General features: G+C 44.3%; 1 protein-coding gene across 4 annotated transcripts in view; it reads left to right on the top strand.

Annotated features, from left to right (window-relative positions):
• Positions 1–25819, top strand: part of CELSR1 (cadherin EGF LAG seven-pass G-type receptor 1) — a 520725-nt gene that overhangs the window by 421567 nt on the left and 73339 nt on the right. For all 4 annotated transcript variants that reach the window (XM_086967271.1, XM_086967267.1, XM_086967274.1 and 1 more), the window contains exons 16-18: positions 2330–2431; positions 17398–17492; positions 19751–19960. In XM_086967271.1, coding sequence (XP_086823397.1) covers positions 2330–2431; positions 17398–17492; positions 19751–19960 — 407 coding nt within the window. The remainder of the gene's footprint in view (positions 1–2329; positions 2432–17397; positions 17493–19750; positions 19961–25819) is intronic.

Raw genomic sequence — 25819 nt, 5'->3', positions numbered from 1 at the left:
GGTTGAGTCCCACCACAAGTTGTGTATCGTCTGCGTTTGTCACTGTGTTTCCCAAAAGGCAGCACGAGCTCCTCTAGCGAACTCAAATAAATGTTAAATAGGTTGGGACTCAGGGATGATCCCTGGGGGACTCCGCAGTGGAGAGGCACCTGTTTTGAGGTCACCTCAGCATCGAAGACCTGGAAGAATCTTATCATCCAGGTAGGACTGCAGCCATGACAAAGTGACACTGGTCACCCCCAGTCTTGTAACTTTGGACCAAGATTTGGTGGTTGACCTTGTCAAAGGAAGCACTGCGGTCTAGGAGGATAATCACAGTAGTGCCTCCAGCGTCCAGGATTTTTCTAGACTCTTCAATAAACTGATTACAGGTTTGTTTCTTTTGCTTGAAGTGGTCGAAAGCCAGCCTGTGACGGGTGGAGGAGATTGTGTCTCTAAGAAAGCAGACCACACTATATTAACATATTTTCTGCTATTTTACTGATCCCTGGGAGAAGTGAGATGGGGTGATATTTTCCCAGGGAATCAGGGTCAAGTTTAGGCTTTTGTAGGAGTGCCTTCACCATTGCTTTGTTCCATGGAGGGGGACCACTCCAGAGGCAAATGAGGCATTGATCAATTCCAATATTGTGGGGAGATGGTTAAAGCAGCTTGTTTCAGAATGTAAAGAGGTGCTGGGTCTCTGGGGGAGCCACTCTTTACCTGTGCTGAGATGCTTTCAAGCGCCTCAAGGTTCATCCGGGGAATTGCCTCCAAATGGGATTCCAAGCTGTGGGGACCGGGATCCCACGTTTGCCCGTCTTGTATTTTGTTGAAGAAAAAGTCTGCTAATTTATTGCAGCGTGATCCTGAAGTGGCGAAGGTCACCGGGGGCGGTAGGACTCTTAGCAGAGTTTTTGCTGTGCGATAAAGTTTGATCCATCTAAAATTACAAATAATTAAAATAAAAGGAGAAAGCAATCATAGAAAGATCCTGCAAGGGAGAGCTAAAGACCAGGTGTCTACAGTGGTGAAAGAAAGAGAAATGAGGTGGAATCAGGCTGGTCAACGCCTCTATTCACCGTCAGAAACCTGCCTGCATGGCGAGCTGCTGTTTTATGAAGACTATGGGCCTTATCATGATGCAAAAAAAATTCTCCAAGACTTTTCGCAGTTAAATAAGCCAATGCTAGCGATGACTCCTGCATGTGGGTAAAGGTCTTAGTTGTGAGTTTATGAAAGGATCAGCTTTTTGTCATCCTGTTATGTTTGAGTTTTAACAGACAATGGCTCTTAAGTACACCCCATAAAGCTGTTGTTCTCCTGTCCAAACAACGTCATCAGGAGAAAGCATGGCTGCTGTATGGTAACCAGATGCACAGGGCGCCTCTCGTGTTGCAAAGCAATCCTGCGGCAGGATCCTTATTTCACAACTTTCTCAAGTGAGACTAGACCAATATAACGTAAGTGCCTGGGCACCCGTCAACCAAAGGGCTTCTGGGCGCTAAAGCAGAGGGGATTTGTCATTTTCTAGCATGCACTTCAATCTGAATCTCGCCTGTAGCAGCGCAACCTTCCGATATTGTGGGAATTAATGTGATCCAAACCTGCTCAGAACATCAAAAGGAAATGCACATCCCTGCAGTCCTTGGCCTCGCTCTGTGGTCTGTCAACAAGGATGCCCGCTCCTGCCTATATCGATGGTGGAGACATGTTCTGCTGCAAGGTCAAAATGCAGACAAAAATACAGAAACCATTTTCCAAATCGCATGACTTTTGATTCTGAAAAACTATTTTCACAGCAAATGAGTGTTTTACCGCATGTTTATTGTTCAGCACATGATGTGGTCTTACACTGCAGACTGGACAGTCTGATTCAAGTATGATTTTGTCATTTAATAATGTACAATCTGGTTTAAAGGGTGCACACTTGCTTATCGTCCCGAAGTGAAGAGAAAACGCCAATCAATCTATGCTACTGCTGTCAATTCAATAGGGATGCGCAACGTTCACTCCCACGCCCACATTCTCTCAATGAGAATGAAATGGATCCTTCTTTCCAACACCCTACATTGTACGCCATTTCAAACGTATTTTTTCTGAAAATTCTTTGGCAATAGCCTTATTGCCCTGAATTACCCTCCCTTCATTATGTACCTGAACTATATTGTGGAGAGGGTAATTAACGGGGGTTATTGACTGCTGGTATTGGAAATAACGCTCAATTAAAAAAAATCAGTTTGTGGCATGCAGTATACAAATATTATTGACTTGTCTTTAATGAGCATGATCGATATGTCTTAGGATGTTTTTTTACATTTCTGAAACCGCTGTTATTGTTTTTCCCCAGTTATTTACAATGGATGTCCAAAGGCGTTTGAGGCTGGTATCTGGTGGCCGCAGACCAAGTTTGGACAGCCAGCAGCCGTGCCCTGTCCCAAGGGCTCCGTGGGTGAGTGGTGGGAAACACTGTAGCTAGGGAGCTGTAAATGAGTTCATGTTTAGTTTAAAATTATGAAAGCCTTTGTATGGGCATAGAACAACCTGTTTTTCTAGCAAGGGGCTGTCCCCGGAAGCGTTTCAAAATTTGGAAAATGTGGGCGTACTACCGGGGCCTGGACCTAGACCCGCCACCAGAGGAGGCTACCCTCCTGACGATATGAGGACATGCGATATGAACGATTGCAGCTGGTTCGGACTGTACATGGCATGGTACTGTACTGTTATCTTATGCGTTAGGTGGGGAGCAGGCACGCAGAGAGGGTACGGGAGGGGGGTGGGAAGGTTGTTTACATATTGACTACATTCTGTGTTCGACATTTTTCCTGGAAGGGATTCAATTGTTTCTTATGTTTTGATTGTACCTGAAGATTTTTGCAGATACATTGATGGTGGCATTAGCCTCCGGGTGACGGAGCTGTGCACAATATGTGACCTCAATTAAAAAATAAAATTTGTTTAAATTTTTTTTTATGAAAGCCGGGCTAGAAGAGAGTAACATTTTAATGCAGCTTCATGTGTCTTATACTCTAGGTAACCCAACATGCTCTGAATAGTATTTTCTCTGAGCCTAATGTGGGTACCTTATTATTAAAAAGAGGTAATGTTTTTAAACAATTTTAAATTATTGTATTTTTTTTTCACCACTATAACATGTAAGCCATATTTGTTGGCTACCACAGTTTAATCACACGCTCACTTTAGCGTGAATTTGCTCATGGATAGCAATATGTGCATTTTTCTGTCACCTTCTTCTCCTGAAATGTGTTGTTTTGCAGCCAAATAAGCACTTTAAAACATGCTGCTAAGTTCTTGCAAATCGAGGCGCCTGAAACATGTGTGGGTACGTGTGTGTGTGCGTGCACGCTGCCACTGGCAGAAGTCTTAACTTAAATATTGATACCATTCAGTTCAAAGTGCTTAACTACTATATAAACATTTCCATTGTTGCTCAGCAACACACTAGAAGCGAGACTCTGAAAGCCCACTATGTGAATGTTGGAAATCTACTCTCAAGATTTTCACCCTACATTTGCAGTAGACTTCCAACCTTTTAAGGCATGTCAAATAAATATGTGATACCCCTGGATCTCTACACCACCTGCCATCTTTCTGGGTTTACAAAAAGAGCCCAAAGAATGACCCATGCATCTTTTGCTCGATAGCATTATTAGATTAACATGGTAAAGTAAATGCCTGATTAATATTAAACCATCTAGCAAGCAGTCTTCGGTGGGTTGCTCTATGTCTAGCAACATAACTGCCTTGTGTTGCCTTGCCAGGATAGCCTTGTCATATTTTTAATAATAACGCATCTTCTCTAGCCTGTTTGTCCACTATGCATACCAAGCCTATGATTTCCCTCTTTCACATTCCTCTCAGTAACAACAAAGTTGACCAGTGAGCTTGGAATAGTATTATATTCCCACCTATCAAGGGGAAATTTGCATTTATATGTGGCTATGTTCCCTGTTAGTGGTAGCAAGCCTGATGATACCATTTCGAATAAGGAATACTGTCCCATCTGATTTATTCACATGTGAAATAGTCCAAGGTCTGCGGCCTAGGCGGGAATGAAAGAGGCAGAAGACTCTCTGATAAAGAACAGAGCAAGTAGGTCTTATATTACCTTGAAATCAAATCAGGTGTTTGTTAAGCGCTACTACTCACCCTTAAGGGTCTCAAGGCGCTGGGTGGGGGGGTGGGGTTGCAGGTTCCACTCCATCAAGGAAAGGGTCCTTCGAAGAGCCAGGTTTTGAGGTTTCTTGTGAAGATGGGGGGCGATGTTATCTGTCTGAGGTGGAGTGGAAGGTCGTTACAGGGTCTGGCCGCGCGGAAGGAGAAGGAGCGGCCTCCAGATCTGGTCTTTCTGGTGCAGGGGACCATGGCGTAGTACAGCTGGGCTGATCGTAGGTCCTTAGGGATGCGTGGAATTTGAGCCGGCTGTTCAGGTATGCTGGTCCTGTGTCGTGGAGGGCCTTGTGAGTGTGGGTTAGCATCTTGAAGGTGACTTTAGTTTAGATGAGGAGCCAGTGAAGTGTGCGCAGGTGCTGGGAGATGTGGCAGTGCCTTGGCAGGTTGAGGACCAGTCTTGCGGTGGTGTTTTGGATGTTCTGTAGCTTGCGGGTGAGGTTTTTGTTTATTCCGGCATAGACTGCTTTGCTGTAGTTGAGCCTGCTGGTGACCAGGGCGTGAGTGACGGTCTTTCTGTGTTCGAGGGGGATCCATTTGAAAGTCTTACATAGGAGTCGGAGGGTTTGGAAGCAGGAGGACAAGATTGAGTTGATCTGGCGGTCAATTTTGAGCTCTGAGTCCAGGATGATTCCCAGGTTGTGTGCGTGGTCCGTGGGGGTGGGCAGGCTTCCGAGGGCGGGGGGCCACCAGGTGTTGTTCCAGGCGTCTGGGTTTGGGCCCATGATGAGTGAACAGCCATTTCCCTGTAAGAGTCTAAATTTCTAATCTATTACAAAATCAAACAGAACTGTGCCTTTGAGTTACATGTTTGATATTCTGAGGCAATATACTAGTCGCCAATTATTGAAGTGGAAGGTGACAGAGTGGGTGTGAAGACAACAGTCATGTTGAATAAGCATGTGCACTGACAGCGGTGAAATTAAACCCATCTGTTTTGTCACTAGAGTGGTGTATGTGATGGTGCTGAGATAGACATTAAGAGGCCTATTCTCTTTAGACTTCCATGCCAGATCTTTAAGTGTTCTTCCTTCCATTAAACAGTCCACATTTGGCTACAATTTATTGGAGGGGACCAATCCAAAAAGACGCACACTGTACCATTCTATAATACATTAGGACATCCAGAAGTTTTTTTTATTATTATTTATTTAAGTTTTGCTATTTGTAACTTAAACATTTTTGTAATCTTTTTAATATCATGTTTATTTTAATTGTGATTGTTCTTGCGTTTTGCTACAATGAGTATAGCTTTGTTATTAAATGTGATTTTTTAATTACAAATATAACACTTGCATATTTCCAGGCATATTCCTCCTTACCATACTTTATCCGTGCAGATTTCTAAAGAATGAATGTGCAGTCTCATACTTAATTTTTTTATTTTATTTTTCATAGGGAAAATATTTTCCATTAGGGAAACGCCATACCCTCCATCTCCATGAAATATATTGGTGTTTTCTCCCATTTTGCTTACGCCATGCATTTCTTATTCAGAAATCTACTTGTGAAATGTTTGAGTTACCACAGGCCAACACATTTGGGTGTGCTTAATGCACTGGTCATTGCTCCACTCCTGTAAAGGCCCCTCTTACGACCATCAACTAATAATGGTTCAGAATCCACCATTATACTGGTGGATTTTCCACTTTTGTAAACCAACTCTACACTTAATCGATTCCAATAACCCTGATTCTGTAACTGAGAATGTGGAGTTCAAATTGAAAATGACTTTTTGGTGTACATAAGTTACCTCGTTCTACACCCAAAACATTAATTGGGCATGAAGTTATTCGAAATTAAATAAAATGTTCTTCAGAATAAATTAGGTATTCCTGTGGGTGTAGCAATCGATAGGTTATACCGAGGAGTCAGATAATTGCACGCGGTTATATATCATATGATGACAATTGGTCTACTGCGCTTGGGAACTCTTTCATTACTGTTGAGTCTGGCCTGCGGTCATCTTTCAGTTCCAATTGGTAAGTGCAGACTGAATCTCACAGTCCTTGGACAGAGTGTCTGCAAGCTCCAGGGGCAGCTCTTGGATAATGATCCTGAAAACACTGGCCCATTGTGGTTCCTGGCACCATCAGTTCTTCACTTCCTTGTCTGTCGTTTAGCTGTTTCTAGCTCATAGAAGCGGATGGATTATGAGATGCAGTGGACTGCACTTTTAAGAAAAGTAGCTTTTTTCATTCTTCGTTCTTGCCAAATACCTCCTGCAAGCAGGGCATTTTGTGAGCTTGTGCAAATATCTTTAGATCAGCCACTGATGCTTATGTGCTGGAACCAGGATTTTTAGAGCAGGAATTGTAGGTCAGAAGTATACACGCAGATTTACCTCTGCTCGCTCTATGTAGTAGGTTTCATTATTTTCCAAGGACCACTAAAAATGTGCTCAGATGGTTTCACAATTGATGACCACCACTCCCCATAAGAGTGCACAAAACTCAAGTTTCTGAAACAATTATCAACACAACTCCCCTTTCCTGCTTGTTTTACCTCTCCCTTTCGACGCGGACATTCCACTGGCACTCCACTCTGCCTTGTCACTCCGGTTGGAATCTTCAGCATTTTACCTAAATCTATGCACATAAATCGTGTGATTATAAATGTAAACCCAAAATGGTGATATGGAGAAAAATTACATAAACCAAGTTACCAGCACATAGTAATGACACAATTTGTGCTACACAAATCACTCAATATGAAATCAGTGAAAACATCAAATTGTTTGGGTATTTTGTTTTACTCCGAGGTTTTCAAAGCATTTGAGGGATACACAGAGATATGGAGAAGGTGAAGTGAAGCATAGCAGTGTCTCGGGACACAGATTTAGGCAGTGTTTCGGAAACCAGATTGAAAGAAAGTATTTGGGAAATGAATGAACGTTGAAAAATGTGCCTTGGTGCAACTCAAGGCTTTTAATAGCCGGGTTGAGAGGAGCAGAGGAGGGTAGGAATCCACACACAAAAAACTGTATTTCAAGGGAGAAGCATGGCCTTTTGTAATTGCTGCAGTACCTCACATACAAAGCCCCATAATCTTCCAAGATCTGACGCATCTCTGATTTCTTCAGGTAGAACCAAAACTTCAGCAATCTATAAGGGTGCATAGTGCATCTATATAGTGCATAGTGTCAGAAGCCTTCTACATTAATCAAGAACATTTATAGAGCGCGCTACTCACCCGTGAGGGTCTCAAGGCGCGGGGGGTGCTGCTACTGCTCGAATAGCCAGGTCTTGAGTTGCTTCCTGAAGGAGAGAAGGTCCTGGGTCAGACGTACGTGGGTGTCGGGGGGAGTTCCACGTCTTGGCAGCCAGGTAGGAGAAGGATCTTCCGGTGGTGGTTCTGCGGATCTGTGGGACGGTGGCGACGTGGGTGAGGAGCCTGAACGTGATCCTCTTGTTTACGGGGAGCCAGTGCAGGTCTCTCAGGTGGGAAGAGATGTGGCTGTGTTGGGGGATTTCCAGGATGAGTCGTGCCGATGCGTTCTGTATGCGCTGAAGTCTTTTCTGTAGTTTGACTGTGGTTCCAGCGTAGAGGGCGTTCCGTAGTCCTGTCGGCTGGTAACCAGGGCCTGGGTCACAGCCTTCCTGGTTCTTGTGGGGATCCAGCAGAAGATCTTACGGAGCATGCGAAGGGTGTTGAAGCAGGAAGAAGTAACGGCGTTGACTTGCTTGGTCATCGTGAGGGAGGAGTCAAGAATGACTCCCAGGTTGCGTGCGTGTTCTGTGGGCTTGGGGGCGGTGCCCAGAGCCGGGGCCCACCAGGAGTCGTCCCAGGCGGAGGGGGATGGTCCGAGGATGAGGACCTCCGTCTTGTTTGAGTTCAGTTTCAGACGGCTGAGCTTCATCCATTCCGCGAAGTCCTTCATTTCCTTCCTGGAGGCTTGCTTTGGTGGTGGCGGGGTCGTTGGTAAGGGAGAGGATCAGCTGGGTGTCGTCTGCGTAGGAGATGATGTTGAGGCCGTGTTTGCGTGCGAAGGCCGCGAGGGGGCTCATGTAGACATTGAAGAGGGAAGGGCTGAGTGAGGTGCCTTGGGGTACGCCGCAGATGATCTTGGTGGCCGCGGCACGGAAGGGCGGGAGAAGGACTCTTTGAGTTCTGTCGGAGAGGAAGGAGGTGATCCAGTCCAGGGCCTCTTCTTGGATCCCGGCGTGGTGGAGGCGGGTCGTTAGGGTGTGGTGGCAGACTGTATCGAATGCGGCCGATAGGTCGAGGAGGATGAGGGTGGCAGTTTCCCCATTGTCAAGCATGGTCCTGATGTCATCGGTTGCTGCGATGAGGGCGGTTTCGGTGCTGTGGTTCGCTCGGAAACCAGACTGCGACGAGTCTAGGGAGCCGTTCGTTTCGAGGAAAGTGGTCAGCTGTATGTTTACGGTCTTCTCGATGACTTATGCGTGAAGCGGAGGAGCGAGATGGGGCGGAAGTTCTTGAGGTCCGTGCGGTCGGCGTTGGGTTTCTTCAGGAGGGCGCTGATCTCTGCGCTATCAGTTGGTCGTGTCATCCTGCAACAAGTGTCCGTGAATGACACTGGTGAGAGACCAACCCTGCGAGTGACATCATCCTAGGATTGCATAGGCAGTGGTGAGGCGTGTGCTGTTCCTTACTGGTCATCCTAGTGTCTTTCCTGGTATTAGAGTGCTGAGGGCCACTGGCCTTCACAATAAATCCTCCATCCCATCGTAACTTTTAGACTTGGTTACTTTTGGGTTGGGGTTTGCAGACGCAGCATAAGAGTGTCTGAATCCAGCAACACAGTACCTGGCACCTGTGTTTTTCTAGGCTCATTGCTTTATCTTGTACCAGGCCATTTCTATGGATGCACCTTTGTCTTCTACACACTGTCATACTGCCTGTACAAAGTTTGGTAAAACTGTGCAGTTGTCTGACAACATAAATGTTGGGATGGTGCGGGTCGGATTCCCCGCACCACCTCAGGAGATGTTGGCCTATAGCCCTGCTAGCTCACAGTGCACCATCCGAACCCCTAACCATACAGGGTAACAAGTGTGTGCAACCTCAGAACATGACAACACGGACTCCCAATGAAATTGTGGTAACAGATCTAGAACTTTTTGTTTGGACTCTCGTGCATACCCAAAGAAGTACAAAAGAATAACTCCGTAGGCTTTACAATATTTATTGTAGCACTATTATTCTTGCATAAAATACGTGTGCTTCGATTATGAATAGAATGTAACAGATTAGTATTATTAGCATTACAAGAACAGTGAAAAGAATAAACATATAAGCCATTGTTCTAAGTCAGTGTTTATATGCAAGCACATAAGTACTGGGTATAGATGTTCCCATAACAAGTAATTACATTAAAATGTGTTGCTATTTTGTTTGTGCTTTGTTCTCACATTAAGGTAGCATTAGCAACACCATTTTAGGTTTAGCCGCCATTGTGAATCATGTCATCAGCTATGTATTCCCTGACTCAAGTAGCAGGCTGTGGAAATGTTCATTTCTCCAAGGTTAGGCCTTGCTCTGCTAATAAATACACTGTTCTTATTATCACGTTCCTTTCCCATAGATAGAGGCTTTCTCCCACTAGCCTAGCTGTAGACTCGAACAGAATGACATTGGTATGAAGATAATGTGTGCCCAGCCTCCGAGTTGAAACTCCTCTTTCTGTACTACTTTGTTTTAGCTGCACCTACTGGTAGATTTCCATTATGGGCGGGACTTTCTTGGTTTAGACATGTACATAATGTATCTCTATGTGGGGTGAAGTCAGTCCATCTGCAACAATCCAAGTAGGCTGGTCAGACTGGATTCCGCTCAAGTGTACTGGAATTAAATATACTTGGTTTGTATTCTCTACTGTCTGACCGACTCTTCATTCGTATGGAAGGCTGAGTGGTGGTCGTGAGTGACCCGGGTGGCCTCGTCAGGTCACTTCATTCACAAGCACTCCCTAACCTAGTCTTGCCTAGGGTGGGTCATCCGCCAAATCCCTGCCGGGTGGACTATGTGTCATCAAGCTTTCCGTCTTGGTGTAGAGCTGGACATCCCTCCTGTTGGTATGCACGAATCCGTTGAGCTGGAATTCCGACATGTGGTAACCCCGCAGTGTCATCTGAGTTTCCCTCTGTCTAAAGGAAGTGGCTGTGTATTTAACAGTAGAACCTATGTGGGCATGTTGCCACACCTGTTTCAGCCGCAGTCAGTTATTCTAGTTGGATAGCAGTGTCGCCAACCGGACAAATAACAAATATGACATTTGCGAATTAAACTTTATACCTTGTACTGAATGTTAAAGGTATCATGATAGTGCCTACGAAGTTAAAATGTAAGCAATGAAGATTCAGAGGATGTTATCCTGCATTGATACCCATACAAATGTATGTCTAACGTCATTGTGTGTAAAAGAGAAGGCAACTTAAGAAATGTGAGCATGTAAATGGTGCTGTTTCTGCTAGCCCTATCCTGACCACATGAAAACAGGTTTCCCAATTTTTCCACCATGTGTGCCTGCTTTTTGTGCACTCAGCAGTCTTTTTCAGTTGTGCCTTTGGTACCGGTCCCAGCCCCTTAAAAACTGGTTTCTGGATTCCGCATTAAGGTGAAGATCTTCCATAGCCTGTAGGTTTAGGGCTAGCCTCCTCTTTCACCTACGTCTGACTGTAAGTTCTTAGTGTAATTTAAGTACTAAGTTTCTAGACTAGACCAGGGCTTAATTTGAGCTTGTGGTTACAGGCGGTGCCCACCAGCACTAATTTTTGGGGACCAATACTTATTTTTTATTATCAGAGATTGGCCCAGAACAAGAGAGAAAAATGCAGAAAAGGCAGAAAGGGGGAGGAAAGGAAATATAGGTAAACAGTGGCAAAGGGAGAACGCAGGAATTAGAAGAAGGGAGTGTCTGGTGGTGCATTAAAGAGGCATGAGCCAGAACAAGACCAGACTTTTGTATGGAACATTCCTGAAATTTGGCAGGGCCAGTGGTCTGAGGAAATTTTTGAGTCTCTGTACATAATCTTTCGCAAATTAAGCACTAAGCTTGTGGAAGGCATGATAATAGTTTTAAATTAGTGCTTTATTTAGTACAAGTCAGTGACTTGGGTTCTGCAAGACTTTGACACAACAATCATTGGTATTGAAAAGCTCCAGGCTGGTTATTTCTGGCTGGGTTGTTCTTGTGGCTCCCAGTAGGTTGGAGATGTGAGAAGGACGTCCTAGTATAAATTCCTATGGTAATTAAAATATTTCAAGGAGATGACATAGGATTTAGAAATCTTCATGGCGAAAGTCAAATGTCACAAGTTCTATCAGATCACATAACTTGAACGTGTAAATCACATACCGTTACAAATTTAGTGATATCAGCTTGGAATTATCCTAAAAGAGTTTCTATGTCTAAAACTTGAATTTATTCAGATGTAAAAAGAATGGAAAGTATTCTGTTCATTTGGTTCTGAAGATCTTTGAACTACATTTCTGATCTCATTCAATCACAAACACTGACATGTTCGGGAGAAATCTATAGCTGGGTGGAAAGCATATGCATTTTTCTGAAGTCAATTTTGTGGGATTGAGGCAATCATTCTCGATTCTGAGTCAAACATTTAAAGGTCTAAAGTATGAATTTTTTCCTCCAAAGGCACATACTATGTATTTTATGTTTTATATGGGCTCATGGATATTCTCAAATATTAATGACATTGACTTCTTCTTTACCCTGTTTGTTTCTGTCAAACAACGGTGTTGAAAACATTGTCTCAGCTCAATAAAGTCTAGGTGTACAGAAAAAAAATGCCATTGAGGGGCGAAACTCCATTGTATCATCTGTGGAGGAAAAATGTGTTGGGTAGCAGTGTTTTATTCACCAAAAAGAATTGCTGACAAAACATTAAAGCTCTTGCCCCAGTGACAGAATAAATAAGAATAATGGCCCATTACCCCCAGGTCCCTCCTGTCCTCGTCCCATTCCTCAACAAAGTGGAGATGACCATCTCCGCGAAAGAAAAAAAGAGCAGGAGCATGCTGGTATACCCAACCCACTCCTTCCCACTGGGAGTACCTAAGCCCAGCATGCTGCCTCTTCTTCTTTTCGGTCTTCCGACAGAATGGGACATGTTTGGACTTACCTGCTGGGATTCTTCACTGGACGTTTCATCGAGGCTGTTGGGATGTCCTCGCTGTCCTCTTTCCGCGTTCTCCTGGTCTGCTGGGCTTGCCTGGAGGTTGACACAATATTTCAGTGGGACAACTATTTATTATTATTTTTTGGACCTATATGGATTCGCAAGGTATAACAATGTCATCTGCATAAAGGGATATTCTATCTTGGCACTCGTGGTACCACCGCAGACCCCTTGTCATTACATCACGTCGTATCCAGGCCGCCAAGGGCTCCAGCATGAGCGAGAATAGCAGCGGCGACAGAGGACAACCCTGTCTGGTGCCTCTCGTAGAGGAAACTGCCTGGATGTATAGTTATTCACTCTGACCTGTCCTAAAATGTCTGTATAGAGTAGCCGTACCCACCGTATCAATTTAGGGCCCAACCCTGCTCTTTCCAGAACTTCAAACATGTAGGGCCATTCAATTGAATCAAACGCCATCCAGGCGTCGAGGGACAGTATGACTGCATCCTCTTCTCGATATCGCTGACAAACCAACACATTATGGAGCCGGCGGATATTAAGAGCCGTATTCCTCCCTGGCATAAAACCAGATTGGTCCGGGTGCACAAGTGAGGATATCACTGTTCCTAGCTGCGTGTTGAGTACCTTCGCCAAGACCTTCGCCTCTACATTTATCAATGAAATCAGCCTATAGGAACGACAATCATCCACCGGTTTGCCAGCCTTGTGAATTACCACAATACTTGCCAGCCGCTGATCCGGCGGTAGGGTTCCTTGCTCCCAGCTTTCCTGATACATTCATCGCAGGTGCGGGACCATTTGGGAAGCCACTATCCACCGGGGTACCATTGGGCCCCATCGCCTTCCCAGATTTAATTTGGCCAATGGCCTTTCGAATCTCCTCATCCGACAGGTCTGCATCAAGAAGCTCTCTATCTACTTCTGAAATAGTCGGCACGTCTCATTCTACCAGCAGTTGACGTGAATCCTCCGCAGTATATGACGCTGAGGGCGAGTACACTGTTTTGAAATAATCAGCAAATGCTTCCGCTATTTCGCCTGGGTGGTAAAGAACGTCACCAGTCGACATCGTCAATCGGGGCACCCACCTCGCACCTTGCTCCTTCCTTTCCAACCATTCCAACGTCTTTCCTGCCCAATCTCCAAGTGTAGTGTAGTTCCTATTTTCCCTATAGGCCCTGCGCATTGGAATAACATAAACAGCAGTGTAGACGTAGAAGTGCGGTCTTCCAGGTCTCTACTGACTATGTTAGACTTAATTGGGTTTTACCAACTAGCTCAGAGGTCACTGGAAACTTTCTTGACTGAATAGGAAGTGATCAGCTTCCCTGGCTCAGACAAGAAGGGATTCAGTTTTCCAACAACCGCATAAACATGACAACTTTGCTCCTTAGAATAAGAGTCAATCTCTAGAGTCGTGTGAAACAATAGACAGCTATTTCACTCAGTCAGTTGTGCAAGAATTACTTTCACCAGGATGCAGAGAATAGAGAGACGGGCGTTTTCAATAAAAGGTATTATTTATTGAACAGTCTTTCTTCTCATGCAAGAGAAATGAATTGCCACAATTGCAAGACTTGTTATTATAAAAAGTGCGTACAGTAAAAGGAGTATTGCGAAATAATACTGTAAAAGCATTGATATGGTTTCTTAGCCATATGATAGTAAAATGAATAAAATATATACATTCATATATATATTTGGCTAACGTCCTCAACTGGTGCTTCTAACTACGCCTACCCCGGTGTACCTGACCTAAGCCTAATACATGGGAGGGAGTAAGTAAGTAGCAGTTTAAGTTAAGTTAAGTTTTGCCAAGGGTTTGCTTCAAGAATTCTCTCTAAGGGTTTAGTCAACACCATACTTCTGGAATAGAATGTTGGAGGTCTGGTATCTCCTCTCAGGACTCGATAATTCCAGTCACCCGCAAGGGTAGGCTGGAAACGCTGGAGCTGGATTTTCTCGGCAGGAGAAAAGACAGCGTCTTTCTCAGCGCATCAAAGAGGAGGAGGGGCAGCGTCCGTGGGCTTCTTGCATCTGCTGGGCTCTGCAAGGGACAGCTGTTCTGCTCCTGTATTCACCACCACCATCGCATTTGCTTAAGGCAACGTTGGTATTATTTATACCTGAAAGGTGCCTTGTTTGACGTAAGTTTTTGGACATAGGACGTCAATAAAGATGTCACTAAGAACTGGTCGTTCTTACAGTGCTCATTAGAGTTCTATTACTAATGAAAACAAAGCAAGCAGGGCTTTCCCAGGTTGCTGGGGGTTTTATCTGTCGAAAGAACTCGGTGTGTAATCTAGGAATCTAAGATAGTGGCTTCTGCTGTGCCATGTTCTGTAATGAGCTGCAGAGACGAGTTTCTGAAATATGGCTCTGATCGTTTATGCCATTATAGGGGTATGAATTGATTATAGCCGTATAGGGGCATAAGGTCACAATATTGATCGGGGTCCTAGATAAAACACAACACAAGCTCATACAACCTGTGGTGGGTAGCCGCCTGTTTAGCCAACATGTGCTCCCGAGCCTTAAGTTTGTATACCTCCTTCTTGAGCGTCAGGCTATGCAGTGCCCCATCTGAGGGATGAAGTGCATGTGCCGCCTCAAGTTCCCGAAGTGCTTCCTCCAATTGCGCCAAAATCTCATGCCGCTTTGCAACATATTGCACTTTCAGCGACAGGTCATATCCTTTTAAAACCACCTTATAGGCCTCCCAAATCGTCTGTGCCGACTCTACTGGGGACAACTATTTTTGATAAATGTTTTTATTTTATATTATAACAATTCTTCAAAAAATAGACTATTACAAACAGCACGGTCAAGATACCTCTTACAATGTCATGATACATACAGTGCAATACCAGCGTCTCACGCTCTAGAATGTACAGGTAATCTTGAGAACTATTTTTGATAGACTTAAGCAAAAGGGTTGAATGTTGTAATCCCCTAGGGGCACAGCTAAGGATTTCTCTTTATAACATACGTTTTCGCATTTGGCTGACACCATCAGCATTAGTGACTGCACAAAAATGTGGGTATCCATTTCAAAGACAGGAATGATTATGCCTGTCCTGGAATTGTGACATTTTAGCGATATTCGTACTTAGAGTTTAAAATACTCATGCAATGGTGAGTCACAAAGATTCTTTAAGCGCGCTGCAAACCAACATTTTGTTTTAAATAGTAGAGAATAATTTTTTTTTCAAGATCAAACAGTATAGTGCCTAGAGGTAAGTAACTTACCCAATTCATGAAAAAAAATGCTTCATATTCATATCCTGGAAGCAATGGGCTCTTTAGTCTTAATGTTGGCCTTTGTATCCTATCTTTGTTGAGCGGACAAGCTTTTCCCAGTAGAGATTAAAATGGCGCGTACAATCATATGCAGTGTCGGATTGGCCTTTTAGCGCAATCAGGAGGTGCCTGGCGGGCTGGTCTGGTACGTCTGTGCGTGGACTGCTTTTTTGTGGGCCTGTTTAATTGTGTGCACGGTGGGTGTTTACTGATTATTTCCCTGGCATTGAAAAAAGAAAGCATTGCCTACTGTCACATCCATGCTGTCTTGCATACCTTGCAGAACACATACAGTATGTCTTTACATGTGCAAAACTGTCCCACTTTGCAAACATGGGCCAATTTTTTTACCTTTCTAATTCACTTATCGGGTCACATACTGCGCCACTCTTGTTTCTGATCCCTGCCAGTGCCACGCTTATTTTCATGTCTTTGAAACTTATCACTTAACCAGTTATTCAATGCCACCAGGAAACTGGCCTTTGCCACAGTAGGCTCTCTGCACCTCTGCTCCACCCATCACCTCAAGACGTCTTCATTTATAGAACTATCAGCTGAAGATACTCAGTAATATTAGTCCACTGCTTTTTCCTAGCTCTAAGCCTACTTTTCAGCCCCTCCTTCATGATAGGCATGTAAGGGCAGGACCGGGCAGTCACAACATTACTGTCCACTGCATCAGTATATTGAGGTGTGTGCAATTACGAGAAGCCCACTATGGCACGGAACTGATTATGAAATGTACTGTCCTTAAAAATGTGGTTGTGGCTCTACTGCACAATTCAAGATGCACAGAAGGTACGTAGGCATACTGCCAATCCCCACACATCGCTGCAGTTCGTACAAAAAATGTGGTCTTCCTGCTAAACAAAAGGGTATCAAAAGATCACTTTATCTATGGTGCAAACATCTTTGCATCTGCCATGAGGCGGGCTTTAACCCTGGGAGGAAAGCCCCCCAGATTACTCCATGGGTTGCTGCTATGGCCTGGTTCAGACCTGCAGACTCACGCGGTACCACAGTGTGTCGCACAATATTGGGTTTCTTCACATAGTCAAGCCGTGAAGAGCAGATATCACGCAGGTGAGCTGCAAAACTTTGCACTGTGTTCACATCTCTTACCATCTCGACTTTGGAGGAAGTCCAAACCTGAAAACCCTCACGAGTGTTTAAACCTATCCGGACATCATCAGCAGTGGTCCTAAGTGCTTCTTATGGAGTGCTCAGCAGAAAGCCCCTCCCCTCCTCACACAGTGTGCGTTTGTGAAGCTGGTTGGGTAGGTGACTGTGATTTCCTTAACACTGCAACACCATTTAATGTGGAGTTTGAGCGCCTCTGAGTTGCCAAAAAGGGCGTTGTCACTTCCCGTGGACCACATTTCATGCTAGCATCTACTTATGAATCGAGTCCTTGAACCTGCGCGTCTTCATGCAAAGTGCAGCCAGTTTGAGGTTGTTGCCGCCTACTCAGCTGACATTCTGTTTGTTGTTCATTTATTCAGGGTGTGTTAAGTTTATAGTTTATTTACTACCATCACATACTTGTCATAACTGCAGAAACTGCTACATACATCTGGGTAAGACTGAATTTTATATAGACACTGTTGCACGTGCTGCATTCGACTGTTTCTAATTTGAATATACACCTACCAAAACTGTTAGAGTTTTGCGGATGTTCAAGGTGTATTTGGCTGAAAATACAATGTTGGAAAGAACAGTCAAGGCAATGAATTAACAGGGCTTTATTTGCTGTGAATAATGTGATCGATGCAAATTCCAACCCACATTTCGTTCTTTTCAGGGAACGCCATCCGCCACTGCAATGAAGAGAAAGGCTGGCTCCCCCCTGAGCTCTTCAACTGCACCACAAATGCCTTCGTCTACCTCAAAACAATGGTAAGCATCATTAGTGTTTCCTGCTGCAGAACTGACTGGTGCCCTGCTTTCTGGGACAGGGCGGGCAATGCCTTGCAACCAAATGCTTTGTTGTTGATGCCAGTGACAGCGAAAGCCACCAAGCATTTCCAAAACTGGCAGTACAGCCCTTAACTTACTAGCAAATGCCCTTTATTCGGCACTGGTGCTCCGCTACTAAAGCATTCTGGTACTTGTATTGTTCCGTCTTCATGGTTTAATTCTGAGAAAGTTGGCTTGAAGAGAGTATACACAGTCATTGGGACACCTTCTAGTAGTGTTTAGCTCACATGTGCAGCCAACTTTAGCAAGTACTTTAAAACTTACTATGCATGTTTCATGATGTTTGACAATCATCGGACAAGGCGTTCCTTTCAGGGCGAGAGTGGCAGTACATTGACCCTTTACTCAATTCTAATGAAAACCCCGCAACGTTTAGCCGTACAGATTTTGTCTGCGCACGCTAAAACCTGTTGGCACTTAACTTTTTATCTGACGCAGCTGCTTACCTCCCAAAACTTTCTAGTAGATTTTTTAAAAATAGTGAATAAAATGTATTGTATCAGCCACTTTCATTAAGGTACCTTCACCCACCTGGTCACATATCACTAGATGTAAAGGAAACACAACCAATCACTGCTACCTACAATGAGCACATCTTTACTTTCACAAACTACTCATGACGGCTCTTGCTTCATGTGTGTGAATGTTATAATAATAATCGGTCAAACCATGCTCCTCCGCAGTCAGATCTGAATGCTGCTAAATACTCGTTTTTTTTTTAACGGAGTTGTATATAGTGCAAACTTGAGCCGAAGGTTTCGGGTATCAGAGCGCTTTACACGAGCACCAGTTGTTAGTTGTGTTCATTTTTGTTAGGCACAGGGAAATTAAGGGATTTGCCCAGAATCACAGGATGTTTCGCGTCCCTGCCGAGACTCGAACCTGATTCCCCAGCTCCAAGGTCGACCGCCCTAACCGTTAGGCCAACTCCTTTCCCAATTTGACTAATCACGTGAGATTACAAGACAATGCTCCTTCATATCACTTTGTTACTGACACAGTTATTACATGGTAGCCAAGATCCCAGACGTGTACCTGTAAATCAATTTGATTGTTGAATCTTGATGGTTTAGGTACAGAATATGATATACTGAATGTCGCTTGAAAGGAATGTTTTGACCAAAATATCGAGGACCAAAATTGATACCACTAGGAATATATTTTCTATGCTTTAACTGCGCTTATGCATAACTTGACAATATATAGATCTTCAAGGTATACAGATGTGGAGTTAAGAATAGTAAATCTATACTTGCCTATATGCATTTACCTCCTGAATATTTTGGTCCTTGGTATGTTGGTCACGATATTCTTGCAACTCGATATTCAGCACACAGTATTCCGGACTACAACCAATCCCTTTAGTAGAAGACACAAACCAATGGGACTTCTCGCTGCTATCCTGACTGCTGCAGCTAGGAGTTACCACCTGAAACATTACCAATCTAAACATTTTTGTTTCAGTACCTCTGAAGAATGTTTTTTCTGAGTACTTATTTATTTTCAGCACAGTCTGAGATCATTAGCTCATAACCCCTCTGAACTATGTAGACTGTTGTATGTTTACACTGTGTCATTGCCTTGTTTGAGTTGGTGCCAGGGAGCTGCCAGACAGTAGAATGGTTTAAGTTAAGCTCAAATATTCTTTTATGTTCTTGTAAGCATAGTACATCGTTTCTTAATTTGGCTGGTATGTTAGGTGGAGGTGACATTCCATGTCTGACTATGTCTGCTAGAAGTCAGACAGTATAAGAACATCGTTGATAAATACACAAAATGGAGGGTTTTTTCTCACCCATTCAGACAAAAATAATAGCTACATTTCATAATGTAAAAGGGTTTAGGTACAACATCTACAATTTGTGATTTAAATACATTTTATGTAATTATATACACATATTCAACAGTATTTTAAATTGTAGCAGTATTGCAGTTCTTTGTGAGGAGAAGTAGAATGGCATTGACTTATAATCTTCACCTAGGCAGAAACAAGTTGCTTATTATACAACTGCCCTTCGCATAACTTCCAAATTGCTTCTATCCATGTAATATGCCCTCTCCGATGCCAACTTTGTACCAGGTTTCAAACAAGGCTACTGTTTTTCTGGGGGTACATGCATTAATTCAGGATCTCGAAGCCCAGTCCCTTCATGTGTTACGTTTCCGTGTCCATACAGAATGAGAAACTGCATCGCAATGAAACCACGCTTAATGGTGAGAAGTCCATTCAGATTGCTCGAGAGCTGCAGAACGCCACCAACTACACCAAGCCATTATATGGGAACGACGTGAGGACCGGGTACCAGATGCTCGTCAGAGTCCTTCAATTTGAGAGTCAGCAACAGGGCTTTGACCTCGCGGCCACAAGGGATGTCGATTTCAATGAGGTGAGAGATTCTCTTAAGGTTGGTATTTCACCCTTCACAACTTAATGTAGTTGAAGGGAAAGAAATCTAGATTTTTGAAAAGAGAGGATGTCAATCTTTTTTTTCTTTGTAATCCGTCATTACAGATAGGACAGAACTAAAACAAGGTAAAAGTTTGCCTCTCTGAAAAGCTTCTCCTGTTGGAAGGACCAACACAAACTAAACAAGGACAGGGAGCCCATACTGACATTACCCTTAGTTAACGTTGTATAACAGACTCCCCACTTCATGCATGCTTTAAAAAGCAGATTAATTCGGAATGAAATATGTCTGCCGTTGCCAAGTTACATATTAGAACTCATGAGTGTTGTTCTAATCATGGGGATTATGTCCCCAGGAGATAAGAAAGAAACAAATCACTTACTATAAAAACCTTCAAACCTAAAACATTGAATTACGTGGCCACTTTGTGAGCTCCCGAGGAAAGTGCTTGAGTGCAGATTCTAAATCTAATTTGTTTAGAATTCTCTCCTGGGCATCCGAGTCAAATCCAGAAGAGCGAAGCAATACAGCAGTCTTCAGGAACAACCAGGGGAGTCAGTTACAGGCAGTTCCAATCTACGTTAATCAACTTGTGACCCAATGATGAATAATGGTGCTTGAATACCCCCCTGGTGACTCCCACACTGGGTGGTCCGCGCCTGAACAGAGCTCCAATGCATTCAGATTTCTTCCTATTCCGGCCTATAGACTCTTCAGGAGTTCTTGTTTTCTGGACAGCCTTCATTTATTCAATGAACGCTGTGTTCTCCACATCACTAACTCATGAAGAGGTGCATCAGAGTCAATGGTAGTATATTTTCATCTAGCCTAGGAAGTAGAATACTATCATATCTGGGAATGAACTAGCAAAGAAAGGCAGGCAGAAGAGAATTACGGAATCAAAGCACAAAATCCAAATTACAGGGAAACGACACTGTGAAGTATACTCCAATACTGGTGGAAGTTCCTTCAGCAAATGTCCCCAGGATGTTACCTCTGAGAATGTCATAGAATAGACTCCTACGATCAAGGCTGGTTCAGGGAGAAAGCTATATTAGCAAGCGTCCTTCTGTGGAGCCACCAGGAAGGGAGTACCTGATAGAAGAAAGACACAAATGTGTCTGCATTTTTGGTACCATAATGTGACTTTTCCTATTGGACTCAAAGTGCTAGGACCAGCCGCGCCTATAGTTGACCTAATTTCCATCCTCGGAGAGACTAGGCAAATATATTGTCATATCATCTTAGATGCCACCTGGCAGTAGCCCGCGTAGCAACAGTATCCATGGCCCGCTTTTGTTACTGCTTGTGGCAGGGCTGTGTATCCCTTCGGCAGCTTGCTCTGCTTGCCATTCCCTTAGCCCCTCAGATTAAATTTAAGCGCAGAAAATGAGTCAAGAGGTTAAACCAGTGATGACACGTCCAGGGAGGTGTATTACTCCATTTTTTGCTACCCCGGGGGCTTTAACAAATTTTTTTAATGATCTTTGCGCAAGGGGACAGATGGTTGGTCACGTTCCAGAAGCATTACATGCCAACAACATGGAACTGGTTGGACTCCTCTTTAACCATATCCATTTATTTTAATGGAGCTAGGGCACAGAGAGCAGGCAACCTTTCAGCACAGGAAAGGGATGCCCAAAGGAATAGGTGCTGTGAGGCTCGAGCTCTGATTGCTGTGTGCTCCGTGTATTTCTAAGTCAAAGACTGTTGGTACTCATGTTCTCTGCATGGGTATTAGGTTCCCCGGTGACCTCCTTTCAATGAATATTTTCTGTGTTTGTGAAATGGAGTTTGCAGGATGCAGGTTTATACCTGAAGGCAGCCCTCGCCTTTCCCACGTTCGGCAGACGGCGAGCTGGTGCAAAATGTAGCACCCTTAACAAGCGGACAAGTTTAATTAAATGCCTACAGATGTGAGCGATTAAACATTTATAGAGGCTGTTTGCACTGCAATGTCTGCAGGAGGAGGGAACATGATCAGGGTGGAGCTCAGTAACAGGCAGGAACAAAAAGAAAATTGACTAAACATCGTCCAAGATTCCAGCTTTATTGTAGGGATTATTAAATAGTTATTAAAGACTACTGAATTAACTTTTGGCAAGTTTAAAACTATACTTGCCATTTCTTGAATAAAAACTCGACTAAACTCTTGGAGTGTGAAACTCTAAATTGTTTTCGACTAAGAGCTATACTCAAGATAATGAGTGAAATGCTTCACGAAAAGTGAAGCCATTGAATGAAAGCACATTTTATAGCAAACAATTGAGCCTTAATAAAATGTTGAAGCACTCCTATCCCGACTGTATCAATTAAAACACAAAAGAATAGCTCTGGCATGCCTACACAAGCCAACAATCAAAGATTCAGTTTCAAGGCATTGTTCTCACTTCATGTGGCAGTTGATGGAGGTGCAGTGGACAACTTCACAAAGGTACTCCCTACTTACTGTTTAGATGCCAAACCTTGGCCTCCAGAAACATCTGACAGGCTGTGGCCAAGCACATTGGTAGTAGATCTTCGACACAGCAGTTGCGACACTATGAAACTGCAAACCCTTCCATCCCAGAATCAGATTAGACTGCCAGAGATTCTGCAGATGATGTATTTGTCCGCCACGACTCTAGCCTGTAAATGGCCTGAGAGACTAAAGAAAGGGTCTGCGAATTGTCCTCAGTCCTGCCTTACTTGGAAATGCATTGAAGGAGATGCAAAGTCCCACATATGCTCTCTAACTCACTAATCCAATACATAAATAAACAAGCATTGGAAATGCAATAGGTCTCGGATTTATTTGAGTTAGAGCTAATGGCATTGTAAATGGCAATGTCTTTTAGCCATGTGTTATGGAGTGTATGCATGTGGTGTGTCGTGGAATTGTGTGGGTTGGATTGGAATTGTAGCAATGGTGGCATGCTGCGCTTTAGATGAATATGTTTAAAAGTAAAGTGCACCATACTGCGATTGCTACAATAGTTAATTGTGGATGCGTTAACAATTGATGTGTGCACTGATGGCTGGTGGTGTGTGTGTGCCTGTAGAAATTGTGCACTGCCGGCTGGAGGTGTGTGCGCCTGGTGGAAGCGTGCACTGACGGCTGGTGGTGTGTGCACCTGGTGGAAGCGTGCACTGATGGCTGGTGGTGTGTGTGCCTGGTAAAAGCGTGCACAGCCGGCTGGTGGTGTGTGTGCCTGGTGAAAGCGTGCACTGACGGCTGGTGGTGTGTGTGCCTGGTGAAACCGTGCACTGACGGTTGGTGTTGTGTGTGCCTGGTGAAAGTGTGCACTGCTGGCTGGTGGTTTGTGTGTGTTTGGTGAAAGCGTGCACTGATGTCTGGTAGTGTGTGCCTGGTGGAAACCAGCACTGACGGCTGGTGGTGTTTGTGCCCGATGAAAGCATGGTGTGTGTGTGGTGGTGTGTGTGCAACACAATAGGAGAGAGCAGTGAGTGCTAGGTCTATACCAAAGAGCATGATGGGTAGTTCATTCCAAGAAGCAGTGAGCTGAACCAGTGCATACTGTCCGCTCAAGCAGCCTGCCCTTGAAAGTAGTGCTCAATGGCTGCAAGTCATCGGTGACAAAATCCGAAAGCTGCACGTCTGACCTATGGCCACTCTAATTATACTGCGTGGCTCTCAGAGGCAGAAAAGGAAGGGGCTGCCGCCTCGGCTCCTGGACTCAGGGCTGGAGCGCCGGAGAGAAGTCTGCTTGCAGTCTGTACTGGGGACGTGGCATAACCACCAGAGCTGCCGACTTTGAAGCTGGGGAACCGGGTTCAAGTCTCTGCGCCCGCTCACCATCCTGTGATTCTGAGCAAATCCCATAATCTCATCATGCCTAAAAAACGAATGCGAACTTCTGTAATGTAATTGGTGCTCATATATAGCGCTCCGATACCTTCGCTTCGAGTCCGAGCTATAGAAAACAGCAACACAATAGGAGAGAGTAGTGAGTGCTAGGTCTATACCAAAGAGCATGATAGGTAGTTCATTCCAAGAAGCAGTGAGCTGAACCAGTGCATACTGTCCGCTCAAGCAGCCTGCCCTTGAAAGTAGTGCTCAATGGCTGCAAGTCATCGGTGACAAAATCCGAAAGCTGCACGTCTGACCTATGGCCACTCTAATTATACTGCGTGGCTCTCAGAGGCAGAAAAGGAAGGGGCCGCCGCCTTGGCTCCTGGACTCCGGGCTGGAGCGCCAGAGTGCCCTGTCTGCTGTTTTGCCCGTGGACCGAAGGATAGGAGGGGAGGAGGAGGGCAGGCGCTGGGGAAAGGTCCTGTGAGAATTAAACGGCCGCGAATGGTGCACGCGCGTGCCAGCATATGTCTTCATTTATCCCGCCCTTCTCTGGGCGGGATAATTGAAGACATATGGGCTTGCGCGTAACAGACACCAATAGGCCATAGGCGGAGCTACGCAACACCCCATGGCCTATTGCGTGTTCTGTTTAAAAACAGCACGCACGCCAAGGCCAATGAGAATGGACCTTGGAAATAACAAGCAGAAATTCTTGGAATTTCCAGGTCCATTTTCAATTCCCCTCGGAAAAGGACTCGCTGCGCGACACTGCTGCGCAGTGTTGTAGGCAGGCCCGAGCTCTAAAAAGGTGTACCTCAGGGAGCATATTTGTTTATATAAATGCAGTAGCCATTCCTTGACGTCCTTCCTTATACCAGAACACTAAAAAGTTTGAGAGTTGATAGTAGGCGTTTGTTTTCTTTCTGAAAATGCACAAATATCTCCTTCTACCCCGCCCTTTCACCCTTTATGTATAATGATGTTCTACAGTGCATCATTCTAGTCATCTAGACGTTTTTTGTGCACACTTGTTGATACTTCAAAAATGTTTGCACCGCTTTATACCATTCGTTCTGTTACTCCTACTTCCTGCAGTTGTGAAATGTTACTTTAAAGCAGATCACCATAAAGTTTAATTTTCTGTGGAGCATTGCAACAGCTGAGAGCACGTCTGCTCACATGTTTACAATACATGGGGTCTGTGCAACAGTTTCAAAAGATGAGTGGCAAGTATCCACCCTTTCTAGTGAAGACAGACTCCCTGTTATTTTTTCCCTCTCTGAATCTTTGAAGATCTTCCTTTTGAGAGCCTTGCTTTCACTGACTTAATGTGTCAGAATGACACTGTACCTGGGAGCTGGACACAAAAGGCTTAGTGTCGGGGCATTGTCCCACAGTGAAATCTGCAAAGGTATACAGCTTTTCCAATGACTTCTTACTGGTAGCATGTAGGAGCTGGGCACTGAACAAACAAACCTGCTGTGATGACTAATGGGGGTAGCTGATAACAGGTGCCAAGTTGAACCAATTTCAAAAGTCATTGAGCTGCATCGACCTGGTTTAAAGCTAATAAAACAAATGTAGGCAAAGTCAAAACGTCTTTCTTATGCGAAAGATATTGGCTTTTCCCCATGTTTTTCAGCCATGCTTATGGCTGGTGATGGTGGGCAACAAAGACATTAGAGGCTGGGTGGGAGGCAACGCTCAACGCAAACAAGAGGAGGAAGGGTGGGAGGGCAACGGGACAGTAAAAACAAAAAAGCAGGCTGCTAACCTTGATGGGTCTTTTCTGGAAGAGGCCAGATTAACCCCTTGAAGTATTTGAGTTTTGTTATTAGGCCCCCTCTCTCACTGGTATTGATGTGATTTCTCCATAATCATTCTTGTGCTGGAAAACAAGGCAACTCTAAATTCGCTCATAAGTCTCGATTGGAAAGAGTTTGACCTTGATCAAATTTCAATAGTTTCCACTAGCGCCTAGATATTATTTCCATGCAATGACTACATATTCTATTTTTATCAGAAATAAATTAAGATTGTGA

Source organism: Lissotriton vulgaris, chromosome 1_1 (genome assembly GCF_964263255.1).
Source record: "Lissotriton vulgaris chromosome 1_1, aLisVul1.2, whole genome shotgun sequence".
In the NCBI taxonomy this organism is placed as follows: Eukaryota; Metazoa; Chordata; class Amphibia; order Caudata; family Salamandridae; genus Lissotriton; species Lissotriton vulgaris.
Note: the sequence above shows the minus strand (reverse complement) of the source record. Positions and strands in the feature narration are given on the sequence as shown.